Source organism: Scyliorhinus torazame, chromosome 6 (genome assembly GCF_047496885.1).
Source record: "Scyliorhinus torazame isolate Kashiwa2021f chromosome 6, sScyTor2.1, whole genome shotgun sequence".
NCBI classification, from domain to species: Eukaryota; Metazoa; Chordata; class Chondrichthyes; order Carcharhiniformes; family Scyliorhinidae; genus Scyliorhinus; species Scyliorhinus torazame.
In genome coordinates, this window is record NC_092712.1 from 186162623 (window position 1) to 186181093 (window position 18471).

The window sequence follows — 18471 nt, forward strand, 5'->3', positions numbered from 1 at the left end:
CCCCATGTTTTTCCTTTCTTCATGACTATAAGCAGTGAATGAAAGGTTTTGTAACTACATTACTGCAGCTGATAGATGGTATACTGGAGGACATTTAAAAATGCATCTGCTTTGAGTATGTGTGTGATGTGTTCTGATATATTTGAAGTTAAAGTATGAGTTTTTAGAAATTATTCACCAACCTGACAAAACTGATATTTTGTCCATGTGATTAACTGTCTTGTTGAGGGGTATGTACATTATCCAAGTGTACACCACTCAGAGAAATTGTTCTCTTTCTGTACTTTAATCGCTTTTTTTAAAGAAATGTCACAGTATTTCTATTTTTTTTATGTGTGAACATTATTCTATTTTGAAATCATTACAAGCTTGGATGATCCTACTACTAACTTTCATCGTGCTCAAATTGAATGCTTTTGTTCACTCTCTTCCATTGAATTAATTTAGAACAAGAAAAGAATGTGAAGTCGGAGAAAAATAGTTTAGCTTAACGTACATGGCACATATCATGAAGCTGAATTTAAAACTTACTGGGATATATTTATTTTCTGTCCTCAGTCTGATATCATTCATCAGAGTGTCTTTGAACTGATCCACACCGAAGACCGAGCTGAATTTTGCCGACAACTTCACTGGGCTCTGAATCCAGCTTCAACCCCTGAATCAGGACAACTCGTTTCAGGTAGTACTGCAAATGTGCTTAAATGTTGTAATGAATCGAATGAACAAGCTCCCATTTTGTGTTGCAGCGAAAGCTCATCTAATTTGTGTTGAATTCATTACATAAAAATAGCATTGGCAAGTAACTTATGAATGACTATAAGATGGAAAATGTTAAATAAGCATGGCCTTTTGAAATGTTCACACTTTCCACGCCACCTCCCCCAGTTAACAATATTTTAATAAATTTGATATCTCTAATCTTGCATTGTTACAGGCAATAAAATAATATGTGAATTCCCAATTTATTTATGGAATTTAACTACATTTAACCAAGTGAATTATAAGCATTGCAGCTATAAGGTCAATTATGCCTGAGGTCTTATGGGTGTATTGATAACCATTGAGAGACCATGAAGTTAGTGTTTGGGGGAAAGAACACAATCATAGGTGGAATTATTTCTTCAGCCAGAAAATTAATTTTCTCGTGCTTATGCAGTAAAACTTTGAAACATTTAACTGTGCAAACGTAAAAGAATGAAGTTCCATTTATACAATGCATATTAAAACCTTGGAATATTCCAAAATCCTTACAACTGCTGAACTATATCTAAAATGTAGTTACTATTGCAATATTCAGGAAAATTATTCTGTTCAGTGGCATGAAGCAAATTGCACTTTTTTCAAATGTCTTATCAACCTTTCTCAGTCTTCCTACACCTTCATCCTATAACTGAGACTGAGAATTATTTCACAATGCAAATGTATGTAAATGTTCTGGCAGTTGGTAGTCATGATGGAACATGAGGTGCATTTCATAATCAAACATGAGGCGAGAATGACTGCCCAGTGTGTGTGCGTGTGTCGGGGTGGGGGTGGGGGGGGTGGCAACCATTTTCAACTGCTTCATCAGTGAGCTTCACTCCATCATAAAATCAGAAGTGTGGATGTTTGCTGATGATTGCACAGTGCTTATTACAATTCCTGACTTCCCAGATAATGAAGGAGGCTATGCCCTCATGAAGCAAGACTGGACAACCTTCACTTGGGCTGTTAAGTGTCAAGTTACATTTGCATCTCATAGAAGAGAGCATTTAACCATCTTGCTTTGCCACTCATAGGCATTGCCACTGTTAAATCTTCCACAATCAATATCCTCGGGGTTATCATTGACCAGAAACGTTAACTAGACCAGCCATATAAATGCTGTGTTATGGCCACCTAACACTCCTAAGTCTGTCCATCATCTACCAGGTGCAACTCAGGAGTGTGATGGAATACTCCATTTGCCTGGATGAGTGCAGCTCTATCAAACTCAAGAAGCTTGACATCATCCAAGTCAAAGCAACCCACTAGATCGATCCCCCACATCTACCACTTCAGGTATTCACTGCCTCCATCAATAGAAGCATAAAAACCCACCAAGATACCTTTGACAACACCTTTCAAACTTGTAGCCTCTACCACCTAGAAGGACAAGAACAACTGATGCATTGGACCATCACCACCTGCAATTTTCCCTCCAAGCCACACACCATTCTGAATTGGAAATATCGTAGTTCCCCATTGTTGCTAGGTCTAAAGCCTGGATAACTCCCTTCCACTTTTAAAAAAAATGTATTTTATTACAAACATGTATCAAAACAGGTTACAACACATAAACACCCCGGGAAACATACTTGTCAGCAATCAACTATAGTCTGTGCAACTTTTTTCCCCTTTTTCACCCTCCTCCCCCCTGCGACGAGCAGCTCCTCAAATACGGTCACAAACATCCCCCACCTTTTCTCAAACCCCTCTGCAGAGCCCCTTAACTCATATTTTATCTTCTCCAACCGCAGGAAGTCAAATAGGTCACCAAACAAGCCGCTACCCCCGGTGATGATGCCAACCGCCACTCCAGTGAAATTCGCCACCGTGCAATCAAAGATCCAAAGGCCACGACATCGGCCTTCCTCCTCTCCATGAGCTCCGGCTTCTCTGAAACCCCAAATATCGCCACCAAAGGGTCAGGGTCTACTCCCTCCTCCACTATCCTGGCTAAGACCGCGAACACTTCCACCCAGAATCTTCCCAATTTTTTGCAACCCCAAACATGTGTGCGTGATTCGCTGGCCCCCGTCGACACTCTCACACTCATCTGCTACCCCCTGAAAGAACCCCTCATTCTCGCCCGAGTCATATGCACCCTGTGCACCACCTTAAATGTATCAGGCTCATCCTTGCACAAGAGGAGGTCCAGTTTACCCAACGCAGTGCCTCACTCCATACTCCCCAATTGATCTCCCCTTCCCATTTCTCCTCGATGACCCGCTTGCCTCCCTGCACCCCCCCCCCCCCCCCCCCCAGCCCACCAGCCACTTACCAGCCACTTGTATATATCCCCAATTCTTCCCTCCCCTTCCACATCCGGAAGGAGCAGTCGCTCCAGCAGGGTGTATCTCGGCAATGCAGGAAACCCACTACAGATCTTTCGCGCAAAGTCCCTAATCTGCAGATACTTGAACTCACTCCGCCTCAGCAGCTCTACCCTCTCCCTTAGCTCCTCCAGACTGGCGAACCCTTCCACCAAATACAGATTCCTCAATTTATGGAACTCCCTTTCTCACAGCAGATGCAATTCAGTGGTTCAAGAATGCTGCTCGCCACCAACTTTTCAAAGGCAATTAGGGACGTGCAACAATTGCTGGCCTTTCCAGTAATGCTAATGTCCCATGAACCAATAATGTAAAAAACATCTGCTCTAGCTGTATAGCCTATAATTTAAAATACAGTGATAACGATGTGAAATTCTAGACTTGTATCACATCTACCATGTAAATGTTCCGCTACGGGCAGAATTTGTTTGTGCGGTGGGGAACCCCCCACCGGTTGAAGAACCAGTGGAAGCCCAGTGTTCCTTCAGTCCAGGAGGTCCAACACTGTTTAAGTGCAATCAGCCACTTACCTGGCCAGCATTGGGCCTCCCATGCAATCAAGCTCCCAGCAGAGTGGAGGTCCCCGAGAGGCTGGCAGCATCACTGGGTGTTGTGGCTGCTGATGATAATGCTATGAGGTCTTTACCAGAGATCATAATAATAATCTATAATAATCTTTATTAGTGTCACAAGTAGGCTTACATTAACACTGCAGTGAAGTTACTGTGAAATTCCCCTAGTCACCACACTCCGGTGCCTGTTCGGGCACACTGAGAATGTCCAATTCACCTAACAAGCACGTCTTTCGGGGCTTGTGGGCGGAAACTTGAGCACCCAGAGGAAACCCACGCAGACACAGGAGGAACGTGCAGACTCTGCACAGACAGTGAACTAAGCCAGGAATCGAACCCGGGCCCCTGGCACCGTGAAGCAACAATGCTAACCACAGGATCCCTGGGGACAGGTGAATGGGCCGTCATGGGGAGGAAAGGGGGGTCAGATACAAGAGCAGGTACATGTTTCAGGGTTTTCTGGGCAGCTTTGGGAGGCACAGGAAACCCTGCAAATCCCATTACATCCCTGACCCACTATTAAACCCTGGTGGGCTCAGGAATAATCGGATTTAAATTGCTCATTAATGAGCCTAGTTGATAGCCTGCTGCCAGCAAGTGGAATTTTCATGTTAGGCTCTTCCCATCATCCCACTAAATTTATGGCAGTTTTCCCACCGCAGAAAATCAGATGGGGATGTCCCTGCCTGATTCTCCCAGTCCCTTATGTTTCTACTTGGGCTAGGAGATGGGGAATCTGGCAATATTGATTGCCACCCATTACAAAGCATGCAGGATTTTCTTTTTGATTGATTTTAATGTGTAGGTGTATTCAAGAGGCAGTAATCGTGCATTATTCTTTCTAATTCCAGCTAGCTAGCAGCTTATCTTCTACTACTGGCGACTGACCTGATGCTACCAGCTTTTCACTTCCACTTAAGTGGAAATTTGGCACTTGTAGTTTAACTCTTGAAACATCTCACAAAAATCCCAGTTTATTGCTAAACTGCAGTTCAAAATAATGGAAAGTTAAGGTAAATAAATGTCACAGTTATCATTAGGATTGAATATTTTACTGCAGGGTGGTGTAATGATTTGAAGTTTGATTTGACCTTGCATAATATAAAATGAACCATTTAGTCCAACAAGCGATTTCCTTCCATTGACAGTGGACGCCATTTAACATGCAAAAAGAGTTTCGTTTTGGATATGTATAGCGGGGTCTTTCTCTGCGCCGCAATGGCCCCACTATCAAATGGGACTGTTTTTTATCTGGCCTTGGCACCCCTATCTCCCAACCCCCCTTGGAATCCCCACCGAGACCTCCAGACCCCACTACTGCCTCAACTTGCCTCTTTGGAGATCTCAAACTCCCGTCATCCCACCTTTTAAGGGCAGTTTACCCCTGGTTTGATCCTGGCATGGGCATCCTGGCACCTTGGTCCTGCCAGCCTGGAAACCTGGCAATGGCCCTGCCAGCTGGCAGTGTCACCCGGGCACCCTGGCCTGGGAGACCCCCACAGGTGCCATTATGCCCGGTCCACGTTTGTGTGAACCAATGCTAAATGGTGCCATGGTGAGGTCTCCCAGGCGCGGGCGTTAGTTCCCGGGCCTCGGGAGAATCGAGCGCAGACATATTTAAATGATCCCAATGGCCCAAATATGTAAATGGAGCCTAGCGAGGGCAAGATCCAGGTCACAACAGCTCGTGAGATTTAACGGCCTCATCGCGTCACCGAGTCGGGGTGACAAGACCATTTTTTCACACCCAGTATATAATTCAAGTCGATTGTGGACTGCTCAAACTATCCTCCTGACTGAAGATTCTGCAAAATTCTTATTGATTAATCAAGGTAATAGTACAGATTTTGCAGTGGTAATGATCGTGAAACTCTATTTGCCTTATTTACTCTTCAACATCTGGAGTCCGCACACACAGTTAAACATAGAAATCTAAAAGATGCTGTCAGTGCTTTTCCATGGGGTTTGCTTCTGAGGTTCCAGCAGACCCAACCAATTAGAAAACACAAAACTGATGGGAATATGTCCTTTTGTGAAATTAATCTCATGGTTTAAAAGCCATTGCAAAAGTTGCTTGAATGATGTCTAACTGTATTTTTAGCAGCATACTAAGTTCATTTTTACTGCTGTAAAATCTCTCTGGCCCCTGTAAAACTGGTTATTTGTGGTATGTCAGTTTCCTCCATTGTGATAAACATCTATATTTTTTAACTAATTACATTTTCTTTTAAATTTCTTTATGCTAGTTCAGCTTCTGCCTTAATCCCATTCTCTGTAAAATTGATATTGAAAAGTGAAGTATAAATGTGCCATTTACTTCCTGGTTTTCTCTCTGTGAGAATACTTCATTATGACTTGATACTTGCCCTGTTTGATGACATCTATGCAGATCCCTTTGAATTGGTGCCAGATTCAAACTGATGTAGGGAGATGTGAAATTTACACCACAGATATTGCTGGACCTTTCTGTGCCACTTCTAGGTCAGTAGTGAACATGGATGCTTAGCTGCTGACTGCATAATTCGAGCCAATAAAACAAAGTTCCTTCATTTCTATTCTTGGAACCAGCTAGCTGATTTATTTTATTATTTTCCAGAAATTATTATTTTCCATAATATTCTCAACATATAGTTATTGTTTAAAACCTTACACACAAATACAACAATTTAGATTTATATAATGCTATTAATGTAATAAAGACCATAAGACATAGGAGCAGAAGTAAGGCCATTTGGCCCATCGAGTCCACTGCACCATTCAATCATGGCTGATTTCAACTCTATTTCCCCGCTCTCTCTCCATAGCCCTTAATTCCTCGAGAAGTCAAGAATTTATCAACTTCTGTCTTAAAGACACTCAACATCCCGGCCTCCACCGCCCTCTGTGGCAATGAATTCCACAGACCCACCACTCTCTGGCTGAAGAAATTGCTCCTCATCTCTGTTCTAAAGTGACTCCCTTTTATTCTAAGGCTGTGCCCCCCGGGTCCCAGTCTCCCCTGCTAATGGAAACAACTTCCCTACGTCCACCCTTATCTAAGCCATTCATTATCTTGTAAGTTTCTATTAGATATCCCCTCAACCTCCTAAACTCCAATGAATATTCCCGTACCAGCATCTCCGAACAGGCGCCGGAATGTGGCGACTAGGGGCTTTTCACAGTAACTTCATTTGAAGCCTACTTGTGACAATAAGCGATTTTCATTTCATTTCATTTTTCATATAATCCCAGGATCCTCAGACGTTCATCGTATGTTAGGCCTACCATTCCTGGGATCATCCGTGTGAATCTCCGCTGGACCCGCCCCAGTGCCAGTATGTCCTTCCTGAGGTTTGGGGAACAAAATTGCTCACCGTATTCTAAATGGGGCCTAACTAATGCTTTATAAAGCTTCAGAAGTACATCCCTGCTTTTATATTCCAAGCCTCTTGAGATAAATGACAACATTGCATTTGCTTTCTTAATTACAGACTCAACCTGCAAGTTTACCTTTAGAGAATCCTGGACTAGGACTCTTTGCACTTTGCACTTCAGCATTATGAATTTTGTCACCGTTTAGAAAATAGTCCATGCCTCTATTCTTTTTTCCAAAGTGCAAGACCTCGCACTTGCCCACATTGAATTTCATCAGCCATTTCTTGGACCACTCTCCTAAACTGTCTAAAACGTCATAAGGCACTTCATAGAAACATAATGAAACAAAGCACATACGGCAACATTTGGCAGATTGGCCCAAAAGTTTGATCAAAGAGGAGCATCATATAGGAAGAAAGGTAAATTAGGGAGATACAGAAATTTAGGAAGGAATTCTAAAGCTAAAGGCCTAGGTAGTTGAAAAGGTAATTGTACCAGTGGTGGTACAATTAAAATCGGAGATACACAAAATGGCAGGATTGGATGATAATTTGGAGAGTTACGGGAATAAAGGCAATTAAAGAGATCGGGAGGAGGAGAGGCCATGGAAAGATTTGAAATGAAGAACGAAAATCGAGGTGGTGTAGGCCAGCGTATGTGGGATGAAAGGTGAACTGGACTTGGTGCAAATTGAGACAGGGGCAGCAAAGGTTTGGATGAACTCAAGTTTGCATTGGTAGAATGCTGGAACCAGCCAAGTGTGTATTGGATTAGTCAAGTGTCATGTGAGAGTACCTTTCAGAAATGGGTGTTTATAAATGGACGTGTATATAAATATCTGTAGTGAGAGTACCTTTAAGAAATGGGTGTTTATTACTGCAGTGATGTCAGAGAGTGGGTGGAGCTGGGCTGTCTGTCAGATTTTTACTTTCGTTTTAAGGCTGTTTGCTGCAGGGTGTTTTTCAGTTTCGTTTTCAGTGTTGGAGCTGAAGCCAGACAAAGCAGGTGTACTGTTGATCTCTCTGCCATGAAAAGACTATCTCTTGATCATTTGGTGAATTCGGAATTATAAAGGTTTTCAGTAGTGAATGTAAACCTGATGTGCTTCTGTTAAAAGGTGTTTCTTTTGTCTTCTGGATGTTGTTTGGGACGTTATTAAGGATTACTTAATGTTGTATTCTTTGGGGGTTGTATTTGAATTGATGGTTGCTAAGATGTTCACTATGTTTTGAAAAGGTTAAATTGAGTTCATAGAATAAACATTGTTTTGCTTTAAAAAATACTTCTCCAATTCTGCAGTACCACACCTGGAGAGTGGGCTGTGTGCCCCCAAACACAACCTATTAAAAGTTCTGGGTCAGGGGAACTCCATGATACACTTTGGGGTTCTCTAAACCCTAGCCCATAACACAAGTCTAGAAGTAACAACGGCATGGATGAGGATTTCAGAAGCAGATGAGCTGAGGCAAGAGCAGAGTTAAAAGTAGGAATAGGCAATCTTAGTGATTATTTGGATATGGGATTGGAAGCTCAACATGATATCAAATATGATACCAAGGTTGGGATCAATCTGATTTAGCAGTAAACAGTTGTCAGAAAAAAGGATGGAGTTGATAGCTGAGGAACAAAGTTTGATGCAAGGACTAAAGGCAATGTTTTCAGTCTTCCCAATGTTTAATCAGAGAAAATTTCTTCTCATCCGGTGTTGGATTTCTGGCAATTAGTCAGATAATTTAATAACAGTGGAAGAGTCTGAGGCCGAACTGAAAGTCGGTAGTGTGCATGTGAAAACTGATTATGTGCTTTTGGCTGCTGTCACCAAAGGACGGGCTTAAATGAGAACTAGGAGGGTGACACAGATAGATTCTTGGGGGACACCAGAAGCAACAGTGCAGGAGCGGGGAGAGAAGCAATTGTAAGTGATTCTGTAGCAATAGCTAGGTAGATGTGAATGAAATTGAGTGAGTGCAGCTCTACCTGGAGCGTTGTTGGAGGAGGATGGGGTGGTCACCCATATCAAAGGCAGTAAATAAAGTCAGGAAGGAAGTTTACCTTTGTCACAGTCTCACTGGGTGTCATTTGTGGCTTTAAAAATAGTTTTCAAACTGTGACAGGGGTGAAAACCTAATTGGAGTGAATCAGGCATGGAGTACCAGGAAAGGTGGACACAAAATTGGGAGGCAACAACATGTTCAAGGACATTGGAGAGGAAAAGGAGATTGGAGATGAGGAAATAATTTGCAAAGACAGTAGAGTCAACGGGTGTTTTTTAGGAAATCCATAACAAAGACATATTTCAAGAGAGAGAATCATTAACAACATCAGTTTACGAGGATTAGGAAGGGAAATTGGATGGTCAGTAGTTTAGAGAGGGTGGGATTGAGGCATGAAGGATGTGCGCTTGGAGAGGACATGGGAGGGGATAAGAAGAAAACTAGAGAAAGATGTGAATTCAAATCTAGGGCAGTGGGAAGTTTTGGATGAAGTTTGGCCTAATTGGCTCGTTGAAGAGCGAGCCATGGCAGAGGCACGTGATCAGGATAATCCTGATATTAACAACAGTGAGCTTCATGAGCTCTGCTTAATTATTGCTGGAGGTAAGGATGGAGAAGACAATGGAGATGGTTTTAAGAAGAGTAGTTGCAATAGAGAAAATAAGCAGAAGCATCCAAGTATCTTAGCATGCCAGGATGATCTTAGAATGGTAATGTTCTTAGCAGACAAAAGCAGCACCCAAATGTGCTTTATGGCTAAACCAGTTGTCCAGCTTCTGATCAAAGATCAGAATATACAACAAAGGGGAAAGGTATCAGTGTGGTCAATTGCATCCCAACTAAACATGGTGCAAGATGCAATGCTGGCTAACCCCCTCATGGTGCATTTTCCTGGGAGAAAGGATAACAGTTCAGCATAAATGCTCACAAGATTCCTCTCTGGATCTCCAATGCAATTCATCAAGGCTTCAAGAGATAGTAATAGTGTATAAATTCTTATAATCCCAGCTAAATAACAACTGGAACTGAAAATGCCCTGTTCGATTCACTTTTTTCAAAACAAACTGGTGCCAATCCAAACCCACTCTATAACCACCACATGTTTTGGTAATTTTTTTTTGCAGATGATTGTGACTTTGTGGAAATAAATACCCCACGTGGGGGCAACATGGTGGCACAGTGGTTAGCATTGCTACCTCACGGAGCCGAGGTCCCAGGTTCGAATCCCGACTATGGGTCACTCTCCGTGTGGAGTTTGCACTTTCTCCCCGTGTTTGCGTGGGTTTCGCCCCCACAACCCAAAGATGTGCAGGGTAGGTGGATTGGCCATGCTAAATTGCCCGTTAATTGGAAAAATATTAATTGGGTACTCTAAATTTAATTAATTAAATATATAAATACCCCATGTCAGCTAATTTATTTCTTTGCTTCAGTGTTTAAATGCAATCCCTATCATGCTCAAATAAAATATCCAACCAGTATCTACCCAATCACTTCATCATTCTTAAAACATCAATCCTATTTTAGCTATATTTGCTCCACAAAATCTGATTTTTCTTTTCTAAAGTTGTTAACCTTGCATGTTTGCCTTGCCCATGGCTATTTCCTAATACTGTAAAGGAATTATCAATTACCACCCTCTCTCCCTCAATCTATTAACTTCAACCAGATCCCTGTATGATATACACTTCAACCAGCTGCCCGTTTCTAATTGAATGTGTATCCAAGTTATTTATCTCTCTCTGTCTATTCTATTTTTTGCTCATTTTCCTGCTGTTTCTCTCCTGTGCAACAAGTGATATTGTATACCGTTTCTGTTACTTATAGCTGATATTTGCATTGCTAATGCTTCATTATTAGCAATTGCTTCGGCCTCTTACCTCTTATGTACGAACACATGCTCAGTTAACAATGCATGCAAAAAATTCACTTCTATTTTAATCAGAATTGTTCTTATCACAAATTTTATTGAAAAGCCCACTTTTCCTTGACACTATTAGTGACCATGGGCGAAATTCTCCCCCAACGGCGCGATGCCCGCCGACTGGCGCCAAAAACGGAGCCAATCAGACGGGCATCGCGCCGGCCCAAAGGTGCGGAATGCTCCGCATCTTTGGGGGCCGAGCCCCAACATTGAGGGGCTAGGCCGGCGCCGGAGGGATTTCCGCCCCGCCAGCTGGCGGAAATGGCGTTTGTTGCCCCGCCAGCTGGCGGAAATGGCGTTTGTTGCCCCGCCAGCTGGCGCGGAAATGCGGCGCATGCGCGGGAGCGTCAGCGGCCGCCGACAGTTTCCCGCGCATGCGCAGTGGGGAGAGTCTCTTCCGCCTCCGCATGGTGGAGGCCGTGGCGGAGGCGGAAGGGAAAGAGTGTCCCCATGGCACAGGCCCGCCCGCGGATCGGTGGGCCCCGATCGCGGGCCAGGCCACCGTGGGGGCACCCCCCGGGGTCAGATCGCCCCGCGCCCCCCCCGGAGCCCGCCCACGCCGCCTGGTCCCGCCGGTAAATACTAGCTTTGATTTACGCCGGCGGGACAGGCAATTTCTGGGCGGGACTTCGGCCCATTCGGGCCGGAGAATTGATCAGGGGGTCCCGCCAACCGGCGCGGCCCGATTCCCGCCCCCGCCCAATTTCCGGTACCGGAGACTTCGGCGGGGGCGGGATTCACGGCGGCCAACGGCCATTCTCCGACCCGGCAGGAGAATGACGCCCCATATTCCTAAATGCTTTCTGTTATTGAGGCCCTTAGTGTTACTTCAAAGCTAATTTTTGCAGCAAATTCTTTGTCAACATTCACTTGCTAATATTATTTATGATCAGTGTCCTAAGTATGCCCAGAAGGCACATCAAATGTAAACTGAGCACAAGGTGCACCGTTTAAAAAGTCAGAAGAAATTTCATGGTGATTTCCAAGGAATCATTTAATATGAGTGCTGTCTGAAAGTGAATACTCACTTTATCACACCTACTTTATTTACTCGATTAAAATCACAGCAGGCTATGAGAGTGCAGTTTTTATACCCCTATGATTTTGTTAAAAAGAATTAGTTGCCTGAAAAAGAGGAAATTTATAGTGTATGGTGAGCAAACCAATCAGGATGGTAGGATTCACCGAGGTCACTTTTGCAGAAAAATATTGGTGCAGTAGCCAAATATCCTAGACTGGATTCTCCGACCCCCCGCCGGGTCAGAGAATCCCCGGGGGGGCGGCGTGAGTTCCGCCCCGACGCCAGCTGCAGTATTCTCCGGCGCCGGTTTTCAGGCGGGGGCAGGGATCGCGCCGCGCCAGTCGGGGGCCGTTGGCAGCGGCTCTCCCGTCAATTCTCCCTGCCCCGGTTTCTGGCCAGTCCCGCCGGCGTAGATTGGACATGGTCCCATACAGCGGAACCTGGCTAGTAGACCGGCTGGTGCAGTCCTTGGGGTGGGGTTGGGGGGGGTGGGGGGCGCGGAGGGATCTGACCCCTGGGGGCCCCTACGGTGGCCTGGCTCGCGATCGGGGCCCACCGATCTGCGGGCGGGCCTGTGCAGTGGGGGCACTCCTTTCTCCGCGCCGGCCCCTGTAGGACTCGCCATGGCCGGCATGGAGAAGACACCCTCCTGCGCATGCGCTCGATTACGCCGGCCGGTCTGCGCATGCGCTAACTCGCGCCGGCCCTTCGGCGCCAGCTGGCGCGGCGCCAACCCCTCCGGCGTCGGCCGAACCCCCGGAAGAGCGGAGGATTCCGCAACTTCCGGTCGGCCCGACGCCGGAGTGGTTCGCACTGCTTTTCACGCCGGCGTCGGGCTATCGCAGGGATTCAGGAGATCTCATACCCCGCTTACAACACCTGTTAGTGATCTCATAGAATTTACAGTGCAGAAGGAGGCCATTCGGCCCATCGAGTCTGCACCGGCTCTTGGAAAGAGCACCCTACCCAAGGTCAGCACCTCCACCCTATCCCTATAACCCAGTAACCCCACCAAACACTAAGGGCAATTGTGGACACTAAGGGCAATTTATCATGGCCAATCCACCTAACCTGCACATCTTTTGGACTGTGGGAGGAAACCGGAGCACCCGGAGGAAACCCACGCACACACAAGGAGGATGTGCAGACTCCGCACAGACAGTGACCCAAGCCGGAATCGAACCTGGGACCCTGGAGCTGTGAAGCAATTGTACTATCCACAATGCAACCATGCTGCCCCCGCCTAATCTAATATTCCAATACAAAGATGACAGTGAGTGACCTTACACTTTGCAATATTGCACCTATCAATAGCCTTTAAGGGCTGCTGTCCTGCCCTTGCCCATAAAAAAGTCTTACTCTAGCTTTGACAGCCGTTTTGTATAAGGGCTGTACTATCATTACTTCAACATTCCTTGACACCAAGGTTAGTGTTGGCTACAAGATCACGATCAGCTAACCTTAATTTTGAAGGGTTACGCTTCCTAAGTTATGAAACCCTTCTGCCTACAAATGGTAAATATATGGCACGTTTTTTCGACCACGTTATGCCCAAAAGACCCAATAGAAGCCGGGAGACCCCGCTTACAACACCTCACAAGACCTAACGCCACCTCACGAGACAGTGCATTGTGGGCGTGATCACTCTTTGCAAAATCTGCACATTAAAGTGAGACAGCTAGTCTCACTTTAATGTGCAGATTCTCAATGCACCCGAGGCATGGGATCTATCTCCTTCGCCTCGGACCTCGAACGAGCGCCGTTCAGTACTGGTCTCCACCAATGGGGACCGGACAGGACGGGGATCTCCTAGGGGAATGGAAGCCCCCAGGTGTAGGCCCTTTGGGGAGAATGGTACCCTGGCACTGCCAAGTTGCCAGCTGCTGCTGGCAGAGCACTGCCATGGTGCCAGGTTGGTGGTGCCAAGCTTGCATTTTTTGCGCGGGGTGATCGGGCCAAGGTGTGCCCTGCGTGGGTGTTGGGGGGTGGCTGGGGATCCTCCCATTGTGTGTTGGGGTTTGGGGTGGTGGTTTGGGGGTTGCTTTGGCGGCTCCAGAGATCGGGATTCGCTCTCTCGCTAAACTGAGTTCCGGCGAGCGGCGGTCCTCTGCACAAAACGGGAATGTGCGGCCTCGGTTGCACATTCCCTACTGAGGCCCCCTATCTAACACGAGCACCATTTTATAGCATTGTGCTTCTCGGCGCTGCGAGCGCGGGAAACATGCAGCTATACACACTCACTAGACAACTTTGATTCCCATTTAGTTAAATCCCACCCACAGTTTGTAATTCTCTTTCCGATCAGTCACCATCATCAAAATTTTAAATCTGGAAAGGTAAAGTGTAGTTCCTGTTGGAAGGTGGAACTGTTTTGATCAAAATTATTTATTTGAGAACACAAATGAGCAGTGTTGAAGTGGACACTGCTCCATCCAGTGCACTCCACCCAAATTTCCTTTCCTTTGATCCCTGCAAAGTTGGTGGTCCACCCAATTGTTATTGCTGTCAATCATTAGCAGTTAGTAAGGACTCCACAAAGAAGAACGGTGAACAGTTAATATTTATAAGCAGTTAATGGTGTAAAGTAATTGTGATACATTGCTCTGATGCTTGGTGTTCAGCGCCTACAGAAGGATGGAAAGTCTGAAGGTTTAGAATCATTCAAGGCAAACTGAGCCACATAGACTGAAATGTTGCCTTTAAAATAAGGTATTTAATGTAGCATGTTATGATCTTTTAATATCAGTTTAATTTTTTTTCTGAGAGATTACTTAATATTATTTTGAATTCATGTTTGTAGACTTTTATTTTGGAATGCCTTTGAGGTTTGTCCACACTCCAGAGTAAACTTGCTGGTATAAATGTGTCTTTTCATAACAGCTGCTGGCTAAATTAAGCACAGAGCATAAGCTTCAAATCATGCACCACTACTTTAGAAACTGTAAGCTGATCCAGTCGTTGAGCCAAGTAGATTACTTGAGCACAATCACTTCACAGTACACTGTACACAGCCAGTTACGTGTGCTGTCACAAAAATGATTCAGATGTTAGTGTAGTAATGATGAGCCTCATTTTTACAAAGCTAAACTGTTTCAAGAAAGTGTGTTAATCTGAAGGGTTCATCTTCTGTGTCGACCCTGGACCCAGGCTTTTGGTCAGAACATTTGTAATCACTATGAATGGCATTTGAAACTTTTTTTAAAATTACTGTCCAGTACCTAAAGATAGTTCAATTTACCACATGGAAAAAGTGCAAGCACTTTAGTATAGATATAGATGCCTTGAGCAGCAGAAATACCAGTGCCAACCAAATATGCAGTCAGTGCAGCAGTTGTTGCTTAGCAGCAAAAACCTGAAAACATTGGATGCATTTAATGGGCAGTATGAGAGGTGAAAGATTAACCCCCATTTTGACACAATTCAAAATGGACAGAGGGGCTAATAGAAATAATGAACATGAGTAGAATGTATTGTGATATCTGATTCCTTTTTGTCTGCATTTGTAATACATCCCTAGACAAATAAGGCAGAATGTGTTGCATCGTTCTACCCATGATTCCTTTATTAAGCATTTCATATATTCTCCAATCTCTTTTCAAACTGTATTAAATGTGGCCTCAATTTGCCTCTTCTAGTGCAAAGTAGAGTTTGTGCCTGTTCTCTCCACAAGCTTACTGGGTGGGATTTAGTGGGTGCGTTAGCAGTGGGCGCAAATTCTGTAATGGCTGCAAAATCTCACGAGAGGCAAAAAACGGGATTTGCACCAAAGGCAGGGCTTTGGAACGCGATCTTCCTGGACCCTCCCCAATGACATGATCAGGTTCACAGGAATGGTACAAATCTGATTTGCAAGAATTTGAATCCATTACAATATACTTAACATGATTAACGTTGTACCTTCAGCCCCATTAAATCTTCCCACCCAGGCACAGAACATGCAACAAATGGTGGGAAAATCGGCGGGTCCATGATGGACATGCGCAGGGCTGACAAGCTGCAGCTACGCGTGTGCTTACACCCTCCCACACTCGCACCGATTTCGCCTGTAAAGATGGCGACAATTGTGCTGGACCGCGTCCCCATCCACCCTGACCCCACAGCCTACTTCCTGGCCACACTCCACTACTCCCCCCAGCCCTGGCAGAAACCCCCCCGGCCAGCAGCACGACTGTGGGCTATGTATGGCGGTGCTGAACACTGTCCTTGCACCCTCACTACTTCCCCGCAGGCACCACACATTTTGCACGACTGTTGAGACCACACGTGGACCCCGCCGTCGGGAACTCGGGCCATCGTAGGCGGAACAGCGTGGGTGGGCCTGATAATGAGATGCAAACCCAATTGTAACTGCGCACGGCACGTGTTGCAATAACGCTGATTTGGAGGAGGCGGAGCATCGCGACCCGGTGTCAAACCGATGCCTTCCGCGATTTCGGCATCGGGAGCTATTCTCCAACCCGATCGCCGTTCTCGATTTTGGTGTCGGGCACGGAGAATCCCGCCCGCGATGTCAAACACACATGTATCAGAAATAAGGGTAGTTAGAGCACATTTTAAAATATATACAGTCAAGTATTCTTTGATTGTCCTTGAGGCATAGATTTTGAAATTGGCGGTTGATTTAGGTCAGCCAGTTTCTTGGATGCAATTAAATGTAGATGTTGCACTTATTATGAGATCTCAGTTTACTGGCAGATTTCTGGTAGAGTTGGCTTCTCGAACTGGATGACATGTTTATTCCGAAAAGAGAGAGGGGGCCTTGACTTGAGAAGAAGGGAGCTTGTTACTGTTTATTTTTCAGCTTTTCCAGACTACTGACCACTTCTGCCTTCAGCAACTTGTGTGCTGTGTTAAACAGATTTCAAAATGGTTACTTCAATCACATGACCTCGCTCTCTCTCTCTCTCTCTCTCTATATATAATGATTTCCGAAGACTTTTGTTTGTCTGAACTGATGGTTGCTTTTCTTTCATGGACAGGGATGATTAGATTGTGTGGCGTCCCAGTCATTAACCCCTGAATGAGTCATTATCCATCTTGATCAGATAGGGAAACATCTTTCACGTAACTATAGTTCTTGCAGACTTTTTATAGACATGTAAATGTTAGGTCCGATTCATTTTTCAGTAAATCCTTTTAAAGTAGTTCTTGACACCCTCAGGTGTGAAATTCCATGAGGGTGTCTGAACATGTCCAAATTGTGATTCACATTGGAACTTTCCAGAAGTTGGTCAACTTGCAGTACCAGATATCAGGTGACTTGTCACAGCCACCTTAAGCCAGTATCTATTCTTGTTTTTAAAAAGTGCTTTTTAAACAGTTCAGTATGTGTTTGGTCAGCTGGTGAAATTACAGATTGATATAATTCATGCACAAGTCACATCATCATGACAGCATTACAATTAATAGTGTACTTATTTGTGGTATTTTGTTATTGTGCATTTATTACATTGCTCATACTGTGCATCACTTTTAATTCCCCAAGTGTTAGTACTTTTGCTTCGAAGGACATAAGCATATAACATAATTAAACTTAACATGTCAGTTTAGGACCGAGTGCTACATTGTCAGAGGTACTAATTTTCAGGTGGGACATTAAACTGAAACCCTAACAACATATTCAGGTGGACACCAAATACCATATGACACTGTTTAGTGTGCTGTGTTTTGAATCAGTTTATGTTTGATTATTTTCTTCAAACAGTGGCAAGGAATAAATTTAATTTCCAGTTTTCAGAAAACTTTCTATGCAACAACTTCATGCTCTGCCAAAGTACTATTGATGCATTTTTTTGCTCTGTTGTCATTAAGCTCAACATCTGGCATTAATTCTGTTCCATGCTCTTGTTTGCAGAGAACTTCTATTTTTAACAGTTAATCTCTGCTTTCTTGAAAGCAATGTCCGTAATCTTCAATCAATCCATTAACTACTCTGTGAAGGATAGAACTAAGATAGTAGAACAACAAGAATTACAGATATTTGGGGATGATCAAGTCAGGAATATAATTATTGTTTCCGTCATCTGAACCCAAAATGAAAGTGCATCACACTTAGCATTCCCACATGTCCTGTTTTTCATGTGGGAGAGGGAGGTTTTGTTATGGTGTTGCTTCTTTGTCTTTTGGGTCTGATGGATGATGTCTGCATTTGTTGGATTGCCATATAATCGCTGGGAATTTAGAAATGATAATATAACACAGGGCAAATATGTGCACTGATGACTTTGGATGGTTACTATGTTATGCACGAGGAAAACTTTCCTTAGAATACTTCTAAACAATGTGAAATACACAAAGGGTAAGATTTTCAGGATGGTGATTGATCAGTGCTTGCCATCCTGAGAGTCAGCTCCTAACACGCAACCGGCAACTCTCGAACTCCCACTGCCATTTAAAGCTCATTTGAGCATTGACTGGCGATGGACGGGACTTCCGTCAGCCCTTGGAAGGAAGTCTGCCTCGTGAGAGCTATCGGACAATCAGATTGGCCAACAAATATTCAACTGGGCCAGGCACAGGGCTGCAGTGG

General features: G+C 44.6%; 1 protein-coding gene across 1 annotated transcript in view; it reads left to right on the plus strand.

The window, feature by feature from the left end:
• Nucleotides 1–18471, plus strand: part of ahr1a (aryl hydrocarbon receptor 1a) — a 290646-nt gene that overhangs the window by 215353 nt on the left and 56822 nt on the right. Inside the window, exon 5 of the mRNA XM_072509176.1 lies at nt 559–682. Coding sequence (XP_072365277.1) covers nt 559–682 — 124 coding nt within the window. The remainder of the gene's footprint in view (nt 1–558; nt 683–18471) is intronic.